At 40.8% G+C, this 18,588-nt stretch overlaps 1 protein-coding gene across 1 annotated transcript in view; it reads right to left on the bottom strand.

Annotated features, from left to right (window-relative positions):
- The window catches only part of LOC116501425 (zinc finger SWIM domain-containing protein 6-like), a 225,053-nt gene that overhangs the window by 52,357 nt on the left and 154,108 nt on the right, over nucleotides 1–18,588 (bottom strand). The window contains exons 6-10 of the mRNA XM_032206977.1: nucleotides 16,810–16,986; nucleotides 16,411–16,557; nucleotides 14,872–15,018; nucleotides 13,716–13,976; nucleotides 10,083–10,218 (exon numbers count right to left, since the gene is read on the bottom strand). Of these exons, the coding sequence (XP_032062868.1) occupies nucleotides 10,083–10,218; nucleotides 13,716–13,976; nucleotides 14,872–15,018; nucleotides 16,411–16,557; nucleotides 16,810–16,986 (868 nt within the window). The remainder of the gene's footprint in view (nucleotides 1–10,082; nucleotides 10,219–13,715; nucleotides 13,977–14,871; nucleotides 15,019–16,410; nucleotides 16,558–16,809; nucleotides 16,987–18,588) is intronic.

Genomic DNA, 18,588 nt, shown 5'->3' with positions numbered 1-18,588 from the left:
TATTATTATTATTATTATTATTATTATTATTATTATTATTATTATTATTATCCTGTCTTAATAAACTGTCTTTATCTCAACCCACAGGCTTCACTTTCCGGTTTCTCTCCCCCGTCCCAGAGAGGGAGAGGGGAGGGTGAACGATCAGATGTGTGGTGTTTAGCTGCCGGCCAGGTTAAACCACAACAGGGAGAAGGAGGAACTTTACCCACTGAAAGTATACTACATGATCTGCTGCCTACGCCTATTGGAATGAACCTTATCCTGGTGAAGAATTTACTGTTACATGAAGATCTGAAACAGTTTATGAAACAAGTTTGAGAAAATGGATGAAAGACTTTGATTACTGTCCATCATGATATAGAAAAATACATCGAGTGACGCAAAGAATAAAGAAACATGATAAACACTGTTGGTGGGACACATTGTTTGGATGGTTGTCAACTGCCATGGGAATCTTCAACAAGATGCTTCACCCTGTTGTTGTTTTGTTAATACTCACTGTATTATGCTTTATGCTAACAATTAGTTTGTATGTTAAACTCTGGACTATAATGAAACGTTTACTATCCCTACACGATATGCATGCACTCGATAATCCTCGTCCCAAGAATGTATGTGATATACCTGACACATTCCAGATGTCATGAAGCTTGAGTGACTATAGTCACGGGGTGGGTTATGCAGAGTAATTGCCTAAAGTGACTAGGAAAATTAAACTAATATTCACATTTTAAAGAAAACATACAGAATTGAAGAGGCTTTCAGGGTGGAGTGTAGCTGCATTACCTAAGTGTCCCCTAGGCTTCCAACCTTAGATGCTATTGCACTAGGGGAACCTGGTGTGCTGACTCTAAGGAACAGCATGGAGCATAGAGCAGAGTGGAGACATCACGGCTAGGCTCTGTGACCAGGTGGGGACTCGATTGTTCTTGTGCACACCGAGAGCAATAAGCTGCACATTTGCTACCCTGAGCCAATGACCTGTCATGTTTTTGACAAAATGCTCTATTCTAGTGAACTTTTGCTCATTATAATATCATCATAATACCAAAACACACCTCCATCCCAAAAGCTACCTGCCTCCAAGGTGCGACCAGCCCTCACTGAGCACGTGCTGTGAATTTCTCAGAGCCTATACCTTTAAACAAAAGCGAGAAAACATTTTACCAATTATAACCAAGATATGCATGACTAGAGTCACTCAAGCTCAAGGTAGAAAATAATATAAATTGGCTAAAGAGAGAGGGGATGTTAGGGAAGATACCATCACGAAGGATACCTTCTGACTTCTGGGATCATTCAATGATCTGAGCCTCTCCCCCTCCGCCTCCTCCCCCCATTGGGATTCCGTGGGGTAAGTTTCGAATGCTTGGTTATATCAGGTGTGTACCTGCGTGTTTCATGCATGCTAGCTTGCTTTTGCAGACAGTGAATTTATTGCCAGCAATCCAAAGAACCTGCGTAGCAGTTGCTGTAATAAACTGCACTTAATTGCATTGTTCCTAGCCGTGATAGTTATTGAACGTGACTAGAGTGAGAGCGTGCTACATTATTGGTGAATCTGTGACCATGACAGTTCAATACCCTGAACCCAACTGGACCCATAGCGGTTAATTGGCCACACCCCTTAACGCGACAGCATCTCAAGGAACAGTGCATGCACAAAAGAACATGAAAGTATGCTAAATAGCTCACTTAATAGAACATCATGGCTTGCCTTAAAAAAAATAAATCCTACCTACCCCCTCCCCTAAGGTTTTCAGATACATCTTTTATCAAATTCATATGCACCTGAACATCAAGCTCCTTAGTAAGGAAATACTCTGAGCAACATACCCTACTGGCTATTATCTGAAATAAATATTTTCCTTAGTATCACTTTATTCCTGGTGTGTGTGTGTGTTTGTGTTTGGTGGGGAGAGGAAGGGGTGAAACAGTGACTGATAGGTTCCAAAAATTTAACCTTATAGTCAACTAGAGTGCCTTAGTATTGCTAGAGTCAGTTAACACACGTCTGTGAGCCCACCTAAACCACACCCAGAGGTCCTAGTTTTCTCTGTAGGACTCTGATGCTTCCTGCACACCCCTTCACTTATGCAAAAATTCAGCATAGCCAGAGAATACCAGAGCTTCATTTAAATAAACAGATTCCCTGCTTTACCAACTTGATTAAGTCTCAAAAGTACTTTGCATGACGTTATAGGCTCTTTATGAGATACTTCTATTAGAATATGTTAAACTAATTTAAAGCAGTATTAAAAACAGCATTTTATTTGCCAATACGCAACTGCACAAAATAATACCCAGGCACTAATATCTGTAAGATATTCTCAGTAATAATTATCTTAGCAAAGATATAATAGCAATAAACCAAAAGCATTGCATGAAAATTTGCAGACACAAATTGCTTTCTGGCTGAGGGCATAAAAAGGCAAGCTGTATTTTCCCAAGCTACTGACAACATTAATTTGCCAGTTAAGCATAAAGCAAAGAAACTAATCCATAGAATAAGCAGCAGTAATCTTATGAAGTTCCAAAACTCAGGAAGCATCTATGAGACACAATCCGACTCAAATGTATGAAAAAGGAGTAAATACAGTAGGGAAGCATGCTTTCCAGAAATACCTCCAGTGACAATTAAAACTGCTCCCTTATCATAATATTTATATTGTCCCCTCTATCACAGGTACTGATTTTTTTTCTTATTACTTTTTTTATAGCTATACAGCTTTTAATACCCTCATCTTCACTTTTAGATTCTGTATCTTCAACTTGCAGATGGCAAACTGGAGTACAGAAGCTAAGGAATACTTCATCAAGACACACAGGAAATCTATGGCAAAGCACAGAAATGAACAGAATGTCCTGATGAGTGCATTATTCTCCCACTGTTGTCCTCTAAATATGAGGCTGGTACTGCTTCCATCTTTGTTCTTTGTGTTTCTTTTTGTTTGTTTTTTACCTTGTGTGGTTAAATAATTACCTTGTGTGGTATATTACTATTTGGCTTGCTTTTCAGCACAGAGAGGCCTGCATAATGTCATAGGCACATAAGAAAGCTGTATTACACTCTAAGCTTAGATTTATCTAGGGGCTTAAAAAAAGATAAGAACCTCTCTACGAGATCCTGCCTCCTACATGGTGGGAGGCGTTCTTAGTATTTCATTCACCGGTTTTCTGTTTCCTCTTCCCCACAGCTGACCAGATAGCTGTCACACCTGCAACCCAAACCTGGCTTTTCAGAGCAAGCAAAGTTGTAACACAATGCAACAGTCCATAACCACAAGTCTTTTCTCTGCTGCAACCTCAAACCTAGACACAACGTGTAGGGGAGAAGGGGAAATCTGTGATATTTCCCATAAGGTTATGCACCCCTCTACCTTGCAGGGGAAGGAAGTCACGCCGCATTACTCAACTGTTGTCTCACTTGACTTGTACCTATTCTATCATGTGCTCAAGCACATTACTACAATTAACATCTTCTATATGAAAGATTTTTATAGATCAACAGGAAGTGGGAGACATTTGCGGGGCTTGGGTACTGATAAGCAAGATCAAGACATCTAAGATTAACTCATGAAAAGGCAGGAGCCCTCGAGTAGCATCTCAGAACATACCTACATTATTGGTGAATATATGTTAGGGTATTTAGCAAGCACATATAAATACAACACACCAAGTAAATAACCATCATCACGTTATTACTAATATTTTCAGACACATGCACATGCTAATATGAAAAAATACAGATTAACCAACTGCCCCTTTGATTTCTATCAAGAGTCAAGACTCTTTCTTAGTCCCATTGAGACACCTTTTTACATAGCTTTATATATGTAAAAATAAAATATGTATAATTTTTAGCTGAATTTTTCCAAGCACAGAAGGAGGGGGGAAAAAAAGATGTATTATTAAATGGCAGGGAAAATCCCAACTACAAAATGCAAAGTGGATTACTAGGTTATGAGTAACAGTAAATAGAAAAAGAGCATGAAAGGAAGAGGCTGTTTGGGGGAAATCTTTTCTCACTTTGAATTTCATTGCCAGTCTCTACATTCCTTTGCTGTGAAAAGGAAATGCTGCTGTTAATGTATGACTTTCATGCAATTTTTGGCAAGGTTAGGGGACATCAGAACAAGCACAAGCTACAACAGGTTTAGCATTCTTCACTTTTTTTTTTTTTTCTTCCCAACTTCAATTACTTAGTTAGGTCTTAGCAAAGCTAACCTGTCATTAAACATCACCATTAAAGCCTGGCTCTCAAAGCCTGGGTGAAATTCAGGCTAAACAAGGGAGCAACAAAAAGTTCAGATTACAAGTGAGCAGTCTACTGCAGATCTACATTCTCCTGGGCTCCACTGTATGTGTTTTGGTGCTGCAAGAAGAGAACTGTAGACAGACACAGAAGTGACCATGAAGGATAGCAAACCCTGTCCTTGCAGACCTGAGGTGCATGAAATGCACCTCTCAGCTTCCACTAATTTTATATTGTGTGTTCCACACACTAAAAGAGGATTCAGAAAATGAAACAAACAGATGATTTTGAATACAGAGAGGCAAAATACTCCATACAGAAAGGAAGAGACTCGGGAAATTTGGTGTATGGTAAGCCCTCGCACAGGGAAGTGCTGGCACTACACCAGGGAAATTTGGTGTACGGTAACCCTTGCACGGGAAAGTGCTGGGTAGTACACCAGGGAATCTGGTAAACTCATAGGTGTGTGGTAACCCTTGCACTGGGAAGTGCTTGGCAGTACACCCCCATTTTCCAGAATCAGTACGTTAGTGTGTGGTACACTGCAGAAGGGAAATTTCTGTAGCAACATACTGACGAGGGCTAGGAAAAATGGGAAATATGGGTTCCAGGGGACAGGGAGATATCCTTGGGGGAGTGCCTACCAACAGTTCTTCCTGAAGAATGATAAGAAATTGGAAACATAATCCCCAAATTAGAGGAGATTGTAAAAAAAAAAAAAAAAAAAAAAAAAAAAAAAAAAAAAAAAAAGGTTAAATATTGTGTATCAGTCTGGACAAAAGAACCAATTAAGGAAACAGCAGTATTTTGGCCAAAATACGGGTCTGATGAAAATTCAGGCTTTAAATTTATGTGTAAACAATAAGATTCCTTTTTCGGAGAAAGAGCCAAGTTATGCTCCCTATAATCCTAATATTGTACCCGTGGCAGCAGCAGTCACTCCAGGAAGAGAGACAGGGACTGTAATTAACACTGTCCCTAAAGAAGGATCGTACTCTAGGCTCTGGCAAGAATTAGAACAAGGTAGAAGATATGTTGAGAATTTTGCCTTCCGTGATACTAACAGTACTAACACTAACTGCGTATCCTCTTAGGTGAACTACCCCCCCTCCTTACCAGCAGAGAGGTTAGGACTTTTAAGAAGGAGAAGAAGTCTTTATTCGAGGACCCCAACAGCCTAGCTGAACAATTAATTAGACCAGTTCCTACGACCTGACTTATACTCTTGGGGGAAGGGAATTATGTCTATAAGTATGTTGTTTACAGGGAAAGAAATGGGAATGATCAGGAGGAGAGCTGCTATACAAGAATAAGAAAGAGCTCATCCTCCAGGACCAGGGGTAATACCGGCTGAGCAGAAATGCCCACTTGCTAATCCTGGCTGGAATAATAATAGTGTGCAACACAGAAATCATATGAGAGACTTGGGGTCAGAATGAGAAAGTACTCGGGGATGAGTCCCGAGGACCCGGTATCCCAAGGGCTCTTGAAAGTTCATTGTGTGATTAAAGCCTGGCAAGAACACAGAAAATGCTCCAGAAGGTGGGGGGATGTAGTGAACAGTCACTGGGGGACGCTCCTGCGGGAGGCCCTGGAGGTGTGTGTCCCGGAGGGGAGATGAGAAGGAAAAGCAGAGAGCGAAACTAATGGTATTGACAGTGCAGCGGGTAGTGAGGCAGAGGGTTGGAGAAAGAGGAAGAAAATCTTCAGGGGGAGTCAGGGCCAGGATGGAAAGGGGGGAAGAGAGATGAAGGAATGGCAGGCAAAGAAAGCTGCCTGTGTTGTGGCCTGAATCCTAGCAGGGACAGGCTTTGATAAGATGTTTTAAGTGTGGCCAGGCTGGCCACTTCGAATAGCAATATATGGAGTGGAAGAAGGAGGAAAGAAGGAAAATGGTATGAAATATGGTATACTGATATGTTGTTTCAGCATCCTGGAGGGAGAAAGGTATGGAATTAAGTTGGCCCTTGACTGAAACTTTGGTGAAAGTACAGGCTGTAGAAAGAAAGATAGAAAGAAGTGTTTAAAAAAAAAAAAAAGTTACTGAAGGTGTTAATGGTGTGGTATGTAGCGTTTGACAGAGCTGTTTGAAGTTGAATGAGCAGGGAAAGGGGATGTAGGCATTATCTAAGTAACAGTCTAGAAGTTTTGGTATATTTGCTGTGGTGTTTGGTCAGTTTCCCAAGTATCAGGGAGGGGGACGGGGGGGACAGCCTGCTCCACCAGGAGCCACAGGCCGCAGGGGGGCTTCGGCTCCAGCTCCTGGAGTGCCTCCTCCCTCTCCTTCTGCACTGACTTTGATGTCTGCAGGGAGGTTTCTTGCTCCTTGCTCTCCCAGCTGCTGTTGAGCAGCAGGTTTTTGTTTGTTTCTTTGTTTGTTTGTCTTCGTGGATGTGCTCTCACAGAAGCACATACTGTGTTGCTCATGGCTTGGCTCTGGGCAGCAGTGGGCCCCTTTGGGGCCACATGAAATTGTCCCTTATCTGCCACGGGGAGGCTTCTGGATTCTTCTCATGAAGAAGAATCTTCTCTTCCCCCCCGCCCCCCCCCCATGAACCTTGCCATTGAACCCAATACACTGGGGTAGCTAGGTCATTACTGGCTTGTAAAGTATCAGGGATTACATTAACTAATGAAACCCTAAAAAGTGATGGGGGTAGAAGGGGCTGGGATAACAGTGCCACTTTTGGGGGATACCAAGCTGAGACTAGGGGATAAAATGATCACTGGGCAATTATTGCATGTACCCAAGGCAGGGACTAACTTGTTGGGAAGGGATTTGATGATTAAATTGGGCATTCAACTAGTAAATTGTTAGACTGGAATAACAGTTAATGGAGTAATTATTAATGGAGTGCTCTCAGGCCCTGAGAGCAAAGATATACTCACCTCTGACTGGAAAGACCCTGAAATGGGGGCGGAAGCAACAATACAGATGGACGGTTTTACCTCAGGGGTTTACAGGGCCACCTATGTATTTGGGCAAGTTCTAGAACAGATTTTGGAGCAATTCCAACCTCCCGAGGAGGTGTTACTGTTACAAATATGTGGATGATCTTTTATTGTCAGGACAGGAGAAAACAGTTGTGAAGGAAGCTACTAACAAGCTGTCCAACTTTCTGGGAAAGCAGGGCTTGGGAATATTGAAAACTAAATTACAATATGGAGAAAGAAGTCAGGTATTTAAGGCATCCTGGCTTGCATAAGAAGCAGTGTGGCCAGCAGGTCTAGGGAAGTGATTGTCCCCCTGTACTCGGCTCTGGTGAGGCCGCACCTCAAGTACTGTGTTCAGTTTTGGGCCCCTCACTATAAGAAGGACATGGACGTGCTCAAGCGAGTTCAGAGAAGGGCAACGAAGCTGGTGAGGGGTCTGGAGAACAAGTCTTACGAGGAGCGGCTGAGGGAGCTGGGTTTGTTCATCCTGGAGAAAAGAAGGCTCAGGGGTGACCTTATCACTTTTTATAAGTACATTAAAGGAGGCTGTAGCGAGGTGGGGGTTGGTCTATTCTCCCACGTGCCTGGTGACAGGATGAGGGGGAATGGGCTGAAGTTGCACCAGGGGTGTTTTAGGTTGGATATTAGGAAGAACTTCTTTACTGAGAGGGTTGTGAGGCATTGGAATTGGCTGCCCAGGATAGTGGTGGAGTCACCATCCCTGGAGTCTTTAAAAGATGTTTAGATTTAGAGCTTAGTGATATGGTTTAGTGGAGGAATGGCTAGTGTTAGGTCAGAGGTTGGACTCGATGATCTTGAGGTCTCTTCCAACCTAGAAATTCTGTGATTCTGTGATTCATGCTTCAGCTACAAGAAGCGTCACGCTCGCATGCTCTCATCCTGATGGGCGACTTCAACCACCCGGATGTCTACTGGAAAAGCTACACAGCAAGCTGTAAGCAATCCGGGAGACACCTGGAGTGCATTGAGGAGAATTCCTGGTCCAGGTATTAGACAAACCAACCAGAGGAGAAGCGTTACTGGACCTGGTGCTCATCAACACAGAAGTTCTTATTAAAGAGCTCAAGATTGGAGGGCATCTGGGCTGCAGTGACCACGCCCTGGTTGAGTTTGTGATCTCGAGGAATATGGGCCTAAAAAGGGTCAAAGTCAGGACCCTAAACTTCCAAAGAGTGAACTTCAAGCTGTTTAAAGACCTAGTAGACAAGATCCCTTGGAACACTGTCCTTAGGGACAAAGGAGCTGAACAGAGCTGGCTACTCTTTAAGGATGTTTTCCTTAGAGCACAAGAACTCTCCATCCTCCTGTGTCAGAAAGAGAGCAGGGAGGGCAGGAAAACAGCATGGCTGAACAAGGACCTGCTGGTCAAACTGAGGCGCAAGAAGGAAATGCCCAGGCAGTGGAAGCAGGGACATGTGGCCTGGCAAGAGTAGAGGGATGCTGTCTGGATGTGCAGGGATGGGATCAGGAAAGCTAAGGCACAGGTGAAAATGAACTTGGCAAGGGACACAAAAAATAACGGGAAGAGATTCCATAGGTACACTGTAAACAAGTAAGGTACATTGTACAAGTAAGAACTTGTAACAGCAGACATGGAGAAGGCTGAGGTACTCAACAAGTTGTTTCCTTCAGTCTTCACTGATAGTCAGGCTTACCACATCTCTTGTTTCCCTGAACCTGTAGATGAGGGCTGGGGGGGCAAAGTCACTCCCACTCTAAGTGAAGAGCAGGTTCGAGACCACCTGATGAAACTGAACTGGTATAAGGCTATGGGGCCCCCTGATGTGCATCCCACGGTCCTGAGGGAACTGGTTGATGTAGTTGCCAAGCAACTCTTCATCATCTTTGAAAAGTCCTGGCAGTCAGGCCAGGTGACAGGAAGAAGGAAACATGACTCCCATTTTAAAAAAAGGTAGAGAGGGAGACCCAGGCTACTACAGACCAGTGAACCTCACCTCTGCCTGGAAGCAATGTCAAGGCACATGCAAGACAAGGAGGTTACTAGCTCAATTTCAAAATCCAAGCATCCAATGTAAACTATCCAATTCCACAAGCGATAAATATACAAAGCAATAAAAATAAAAATAAAAATAAAAATAAAAATAAAAATAAAAATAAAAATACACTCAAGTAAAAATAAAAGTTTTCACCTTTAAACTATGATTTAGAGAAAGGCAGTTTTTCTCCAGTTTTGTGTTAACAATCTGGCCTGCCCTGAGATAAAGCCAACACATACTGAACACTCCCTGAGAATCACCTTTCTCCCGATTACTGAAGACAAATGGTATCCAAGTCACACATTTTGTTGTCATATGATGTATTCCATTTAAATCCTAATATTCAGAAGTGTATAAGACTGCTTAGTTATGAAGCACAAGAAAAGAGTATTGTGTCAGACCACACCATATGGTTTCAAACCTACCATCGAGAGATAATTTATAAAGAAGACCGGTGGAACAAATAGTCCTACAGAACAGACTAAGCAACAAATGATACTGAGACTGCTGGTAAGATGCATCTTTCCTCATTTCTTCACCACTACCATCACATATACACAAACACACATGTTAAAGCTGTCATAATTGAACACAAAGCCACATTCCCCAGGAGGGGGATTCTAGAAGGAAAGATTATAACAGAGAGCACTGTTTTACAGTTGTAGGTAAACACTAATTTTACATTTATAAATGATTATACTGTAGTTACTACAAACATCACTTTCTTTTACAGATTACAGAACCAACGTAATTTTTCCTTAAAGAGAACGATGCTTCTTTTAGACAAAAAAGGCTAGGTCTTGATTACCAAGCTTTTCCCCCTTTTCCTGATCTCTACTTGTGCTCTTTCTAGATGACTTGTGAATACATACCGCATGACTCTCAGTGCAGTTTTGTATGCTAATTCAGCATCATGAGGTAGGAGAGAGGTGAAGAGATACTTGGCAAATGTGTGCATTGGAACACTCTCTCGATGGATGACTTCACCTAAACCACTATATGGTCCAGCTGTGGGAAAAAGAAAGAGAATGTCAATCTTTACAGACTGCTAAAACCTAACTTCTGCACCTTTAAAAACAGTCACTATATCTTGAGTTAGAATTGGTATTCAGAGACAGAGTTTTCTGTACAAAAGGTAAAATTGCATCGATATTTTTGTGAATTATACTATACACATATCACATAGATACAATATATTACAAATATATTACATACCATATATTCTTTGAGACAATGAGACAGACCGTAAATTGCATAGTAATAAGCACACTACCAGTGCACATACAAATGACAGAATGGTCCCAGTGACCCATGGGGCTCATTCAACAAATTTATGGTATGCAAAAGGAGAAGGTGTTAATCCCAGCTTTTCCTCCATGTAGTTATATTGTACATATGAATCCCTATGTACCCTCTGTTGGTGTGCGATTGCTTTCTCACAAATCTACCAGGGGAAAAAAAAGTGTGGTTACAGCAGAAAAGTGTGTATCTTCAACTGAAGTTACATGAACAATCACTACAGCAGCGCTTGATCGCTATTAACATCTCACCTGACATTAGGCATTTAAATAACCCTTTGGTCTGGATTTTGTCTCCAGAGAAGACTAGGTCAGATCTTGCATCAAAAATTGTTTTACTAGTCCATTACTGCCACATGATCTTAAAAATGATATTTGTTGTAGGGAAACTATCCCCACTGTTGGGACAGCAAACTTTGCACGCAGTGCAGTATTTCAATTTCAGCACTGCAGTGTCAGGACTGACAGCAGAAATGATGATTAAAAAAAATTTAAATGCAATTATTTCCTTGCTGAGTTCTGAATGTTCGGTAACTACAAACCCCATTTTACATTTCTCCTGCAACCTTGAGGCTGTTATTCCTGTTAACAGGAAAACTGTGTCAAGCAGTTTTTGACTTCAGCAGCCAGAAGTTCAAGCATAAAATGTTGCAAGACAGAATAAGAATTGTACATTAAGTATTATTGGAAAATGACTGCACATATAGCAGCCAGCACCCCCAGAAGTTACTGCAAGAGAAGAGAATTTTGATTTCTCCTCTACTAGAGATTTCAACCCACCATGCTTGTATGGACAAATTACTGTGTGAGCACACTACTTCAATGCAGAATAGCATATATCATTTAAACAGCTTCCAGAAGCAGCAGTACAAACTGTGTCTGACCCTACGCTGGAGTGGATGAGGAGTACTTGCACAATTTATGTAGCCACTTCTGCTACAAAGAATAGAATAGAATAGAATAGAATAGAATAGAATAGAATAGAATAGAATAGAATAGAATAGAATAGAATAGAATAGTTAGAAGGGACCTTCAAAGATCATCTAGTCCAACTGCTTAACTACTTCAGGGCTAATCAAAGATTAACGCATATTATTAAGGGCATTGTCCAAATGCCTACTGAACACTGACAGGCATGGGGTGCATCGACCACCTCTCTAGGAAGACTGTTCCACTGTTTGACCACCCTCACAGTAAAGAAATTTTTCCTGGTGTCCAGTCTGAACCTCCCCTTGCGCAGCTATGTGCTGCTCCCATGCATCCTGTCATCTGTTGCCAGGAAGGAAAGACTGACACTTCCCTCTCCACTGCCCCTCCTCAGGAACTACATGAGATGTAGATGGTAACAACTTTAACTTAGACCAGCACAGTTGTTTCAGCAATGTTTTTCTGAAGGGTGCCTTAGCACAAGATGAAAAGATAAAAATCATAGTGCATGAAAAAAAAAATGAGTTCCATAGGTGTGCATTTCTGAAGACCAATTACAAAGGAAATGTCAGTGAAGATTTAGTAGGTGACAAAATGTCTAATCATTTGAAATGAATTTGAAAGCCATTGAAAACTATCTAGCATTGTTTCAATGAAAGAAGCCATTTCATGTATGTTTGTCAATTGGTGATTCAGTCAGAAACTCAGTTAGGACATGAGGAGTACAGGACAAAGCATTTATATAAAAACATATTCTGACATTAACTTAGCAGTCAAGCAAAAAATTAAAACAGTTCTTGCAACAGTCTTACCGTTCTGCTTTCCCACTCAATCAAGTGGTAGCTACATACAACATGCATTAATCTGCATTAACAGCATAAAAATCAGCTTAATATTGTCTTTTGTTTTGTTTTTTGTTTTTATACCTACAGGACTATAACTATAAAAACACAATTGATATGATTAGGATCTTCAGTCACTGCACAGTTTTTCTTCCATGTGAGCTGGCAATTTCTGCCTAACCTGGCATAAACTGAAGCTATTGCAGGAAAGCTAGATTTCTCAGCAAACAGTAATGCAAGACACTGCACACTGCTCACTACGGTAATTTCATAGGTAGTTATTTTAGCAGACTTCCTACTAAGATTACCTTATAGTAAACTATAAGTATCAGCGAACACTTGAGAGAAATCCTGCCTTTTCCTCAGTCAAGAAATGCAGCAAATTATAATCCATAGGATTCCTGTCTGGTGGTGGTTAATAGCTGGATCCAGTTAGCTGGTGTTCTTGTCCAAAGGCCATAAAGCAGCAGTCATACCATAATGGAAACTCTCCCTATGGTGCAGCTTCTCTGCAGTTTCAAATGGTGCCATCAGTAGGTGCCAGTCTTTAAGGATCTGGGCAACAACAGTGACTCACAGCTGAGAACCCTAAACAACATACTGCATCTCTTCCATTAAAGAAGTTTTAAAAGACAAATGTCTTACAGAAAGAAAACAAAGCATGACTGCTGTGTAACAGTCTTCACAACTCACCTAGAGCAGTACTGTACTCCACACCATCCCTTGAGCAGGCACTCAAAACAAAACCATGCCTTTGGCGAATTAGTTCCTTTAAAATTTTTTCTTCCATTAAAAAAAAACAACAAACAACAACAACAACAACAAAAAAAAAAGCTAGAAAGATAACCTCAGAACCCATGAGGCCATGAGGCTACTTTCTGAACATGAGGCTTAAGTGCTACATGTTAAGCCTTTTTAAAAGCTAAGGCAAAGGCATGCTCTTTATTTCCCCACAGATTTTATTGCAATCCACTACAATGATTCCCAAACAGATAACTTAGTCACAATTTAGTCATAAGATCAGGCCTTAAGCCTCAATATTTGATCATGTATTTCAATCGTCATGTACGATTCAAACTTCAGAGGCAAGTCATTTTCCTAATTGCTACAAATAAAATGTTGTAGTTCTGTCCCAGTAATTCTAAGTGAATTTTCTGAGCTCATTAATTGAGAAAAGAGGTAAAAATCTTCATACATTTACAAAGCTGCCAGTCCTTTTTCAGGATACAAGTGACATTTAGAATTCTGCTACTTGAGAACTGCTGATAACTGATGTCTATAATATTTAATTGTGAGCCTGGGCTGTACAGTTAGGATACGGAGATTATATCAAACAAAAAATTTAAAGAACAAAGTGAAAGAACAAAAAATACTAGTTCTGTGGGCTTCTATAAGTGAAGACAGTTTAAAGAAACAGTTAGCATCTATAGTGAGCTACCTTCTAATAAGAAGACTGCTTGTTTTCGAAAAATCTTCACCAGAATATCATCCAATTCAATTTCCTGTAGCTTAGAAATGAGCTGCTCCTCATTTCGACAAACCTTCTCTTGTGCGTACAAGCCATCTGGCATTATTCGTTGTTGTCCCAGCCCTATCAATGCTACTTCCACAGCCAGCGTTAAATAAGATTCTCCTTCTTCTAAGAATTTGTGTGCAGGCAGGTGATGGTACTCCAGAGATTTGCATTGCCCCATGTTCTCTGTAAAGGGTGACACAAAGAACAACACATCAGCAAGTCATTCTAATCCATAATCTACTTATAATGCCATATTTACAAATGCTACCTCTGTCAGTATTCACAGAATCACAGAATTTCTAGGTTGGAAGAGACCTCAAGATCATCGAGTCCAACCTCTGACCTAACACTAACAAGTCCTCCACTAAACCATATCACTAATTTGTTTAAATTTATTTATTTTATTTATTTATTTATTTATTTTATTCATTTATTTATTTCTCATTTGTTTAAATTTATTTAAATTACTAGCTTAATTTCAAAATCCAAAGATCCAATGTAAACTATCTAATTCCACAAGGGAGAAATACACAAAGTAATTATAAAAATAATAAAATAAAAATAATAAAATAAAAATAATAAAATAAAAATAATAAAATAAAAATAAAAATAAAAATAAAAATAAAAATAAAAATAAAAATAAAAATAAAAATAAAAATAAAAATAAAAATAAAAATAAAAATAAAAATACACTCAAGTAAAAATAAAAGTTTTCATCTTTAAACTATGATTTAGAGACAGGCAGTTTTTCTCCAGTTTTATGTTAATAAGGCAAAAATTGGAAGATGCATTTCAATTTTTGGGTGTTTCTTTTCTGAACCATTTATGTATCTCCTTAAAGCCTTGATGTTGTATAAGTGGAAAGGGAAGGTGTTTATACCTCTGCATAGATTTCAGATGAAGTTATCAAGATTGTGCAAGTACAGTAGGCCTGATAACTCCACAACATTTAAGCGTCCTCTGTTTGCTAGGGCTCTTTTCAGGATTTTTTATTTAATTTTATTTTATTTAATTGTTACAGTTGCATTTATGATAAACAAGTATAATGTAAAAGATATCTTCCTTTGCACAGCCTTACCTGTGAAGTCTGAGAATCCATGGAAGCTCTCTTCATCCACTTTGCAGGCTTCCATCAGGCTACTGAAGAGGGTGCCAATTGGATCCAAAGGGTGTCCCACCAAACCTTCAAGATTCGTTATTGAGGTTACTCCTTTGTGGAGAAGTTCTATGTTAGAAAAGATGGAGGGAGGAGGGAGGGAAAGAGTGCATATTAGCCACTCTTTAGTTAGCCACTTTATTACTTAAAAGAGGAAGAAAAAAAAAAAAAAAAGAATGAAGGCAAAACGCCATTCAAACACTTGCAAAGCACATTATGGGTCAACAGTTTCAAATGTAGTGATTTTTTTTTTTTGGAAATCTCTTACTCGCTACCAGGAAATCTTCTGAGAACATCTGCTGAAAAATGACAGCAAAGACTTTTTGACTTTTTGACTTTTTTTTTTTTTTTTTTGTAATGTATCCACATCTGTTTCCTGGCTCAAAAGATGTAGTGCCATTTTGTACGTTTTAAGTGAATCTGATGGCACTGAAATAAATGAAAATACTCTAAAATATGTTCCATTATCCCAAATAAAACATGAGCTTATTTTGCATCTAAATATTAATGAAATGATAAACTCAGGATGACAACTCCTTTAAAAAAATAAAAAGAACAAAAACATTAAATGTAGTACGCAAAAAAAAAAAAAATTGTCTTTTAATTGAATCACCTTAATTTTGGCATTCTAAAATTTCAGTCGACAAACATACTTTGTTGGATACTTTGCTTTGTAGCCCTCACCCATAGATCAGTTGGAACATGAAAAAAATCCTTTAGCACAATGAATTGAAGAAAGTATGTATTTGGTAAAGGTTATAGATTCCCCTGATCCCATTTTTTACTAACAGGCTTATGGCACTAGCTCTCCTTTGACTCCAACCCCCAACTTTTTTCTCCTAAACATGTATATGCTACTGAACTATGGGAGATCAGTCTCATTATGGCTGATCATGTAAAAATTGTATACAAGCTATTATGGATGCTCTGCTTCTCTACCTACTACGCACTTACTTGAAGATGCCTCTACTCACTCTCATTTATGGGGTATCACCTTCCTTAGTAACCACATGCATTATTGCAAAGCTTTAAAATGCTAGAAAGCCTGCTTCTTACCTAAATGTGTGGGGCTACAAAATGAAACAGCCACACTGTTGAACTGATTGCTCAGGAGGATAGGGCTGGGTGTTTTTGTTTTGTTTTGTTTTGTTTTTTGATGTTGTTGCTGTTTAGGAATCAACTGATATGTAATTAAAAAAAAAAAGTAGATCTTTGTCTTACTAACAAATATCATGTGCTATACATGACATGCAGAAACAAGTAATATTAACAAAAAGGATTATTCACACTGACTTCTTACTGATTCACTTATACGTTACATTACCACTATGATCATTTGCAATGGAGAGTTAAAGACGCCTCATTGACTTTATAGTTTCAAAAACAGTTTTCTTATGCAAAGTTCCAAATGTTATCGTCATCTTGTCATGTCCTTTGCCCTCCTCTCTTCCCCACATTTACCTTTCTTCTGAGCCTGGAACATTTCCAGCTGTTTCTGCTGCTGCCTTCTTAGTGTATTAACAATAGCTATTGCCAGCCTCAGTGCTTCTCTTGGATATCCATGAGATCGTAATGCATCCACCCTCGCACAGGCTGTGGGAACATGTTCTAAAATGGAGAAAATAATTGAATAGCAACGCTTCCATGTCTGCAATGGCCTGTTTTGCTAGGTTAACTCCAAAGGTTAAAACTGTGCAAAAGAGAATTAAAGGACTACTTCTGAAACCAGCATTTCAAGGGACCCTCTGTTCTTTTTGCCAGGCTTCTCATTCATCTCCCCACCATGCCCCCTAAAATAATGCCATAGAAACTAAACAAAGTGGCAAGTCACAGAAACCTCTTTAAAGTTTAGCCACTTACCATGCCAGAGGGGCCACCCATGAGAGTCAAAGAGTGAGTTTTCAGTGTCGTCATGGTAACAGTAGTTGGTGTATAGGTTACTGCTGATAATGTGCTGTAAGTGGCTGTCCTGCCAGTGAAGATCGCATGCCTCAATGGCTCGAGTGAACACCGTCCGATGGGGCCTGTTCGATGAATCTGTCATTTTCAGAAGTTCAGAAAGCTTCATCAGCTTTTACTCATTCATATGTGAATAAGTCATTCACAGCGTTCTTGTCTTCTTCCTACTCATGACCCCCAACTGATGGCAGCCTGTCTTATCCCCCTTCTGCAAGAAGCAGGCTGCAGATGACATTTCACATCCTATTACTGAACAGGCTAGACAAAGTGTGCACCATTCACTCTGCATTCAAAAAGAGATCTATGGAACAGCAAGACTAATGCTAAACAGGGCTTTGCAAAGGGAACAGCTAAAGATGAAGGATATCTGACAGCTCTCCTGAGAACAAACTAGAAAGTATATGGCACAGCTACTCAAACATTCCCAACTTCTCTATTTCTGAGACCCAGAGCTGCAAGGACAAGGGATGGATGAACAGCGTATGAAGAACTCTGGGTCAGACGTGTTCTGCAGGGGTTTCCCTACATCGAGGCCCCTTCAAGGCAGATGAGGGAGCCGCCAGGACCCGGCAGCCCTCACGAGGGTGGCTGATGAGGCTTGGGTGGAGACAGGAGTGTCCCTCCTCTGTCATACAAAGGCAGCCCCTAAGGAGCGCGAGCAACCAGGAGTGTGGCTAACAGAGCAGGCAAACAGGGCTTGTCAGTCAGGGAGTGGTGTGGCAGTGTGTTCAGGCAGGGCATGCAGGGAGGGTGCTGAAGCTTGGCCAGGTTGACTATGGAGCGATAGTATCCACCCAGCAGAAGACAGCGGCCTCACAGAGCTCAGCACACACCCACCACAGCTGATGCAGCCTCCCAGACAGAACTCCAGGGGGAACATGCTGCCACCGAGGTGTCAGGCTGCTGGGTGTGCCCTACTCTTATGCCACTACAGGATGACAGTAGAGAGCACAGCTCTGGGAGGTGTGCCCAGGTTGAAGAACTGCTTTGTCTGGTGGCAGAGCTTTGGGAGGAGGTGGGCAGGCTGAGGAGCATCAGGGAGTCAGAGAAGGAGATTGACTGGTGAGGTAGAGCTCTGCCATCCCTGCAGCAGGGTCCTCAGCCAGCCATAGCCACTGCTCAAGAAACAAAAGTTCCCCTACCCCCTTGCCAGAACGCAGACAGAAGGGATCTAAGAGACAGGGGGGAGTAGAAGCAGGATCCTGTTTGGCGTAGCAGGTGACCTCAGCAGCTGCCTACCTCACCTTCCCAGGTGCCCCTATACAACAGGAATGAGGTTCTGGAACTGTATAGGAAATCAAATGACAATGTGGATAAAGGTCCATCTATATTGAGGGAGTTGCCCAGGGCAAGTCAACCTATGTCCCACATAACAACAACCTCCACCAAGAAAAAAAGAACAGTTATAGTCATAGGTCATATAGTTCCCTTCTGAAGGGAACAGAGGGCCCGATTTGTTGTTCAGACTTGACCCATAAGGAAGACTGCTGTCCCTGGGGCAGGGGTATGAGACATTATTCAGACAGTCACTCGTCTGGTAATAATCCCTCTGATTATTACCCTTTATTGTTTTTTCAAGTTGGCAGTGATGAGATGGCAAAGAGAAGCCAAAGAGCAATCAAAAGGGAATTTAGGGCTTTGGGGCAACTGGTTGAAGGATCAGGTACACAGGTAGTGCTT

The sequence above is a fragment of the Aythya fuligula genome, chromosome W (assembly GCF_009819795.1).
Source record: "Aythya fuligula isolate bAytFul2 chromosome W, bAytFul2.pri, whole genome shotgun sequence".
NCBI lineage: Eukaryota > Metazoa > Chordata > Aves > Anseriformes > Anatidae > Aythya > Aythya fuligula.
This window is presented reverse-complemented; position numbering and strand designations above follow the sequence as displayed.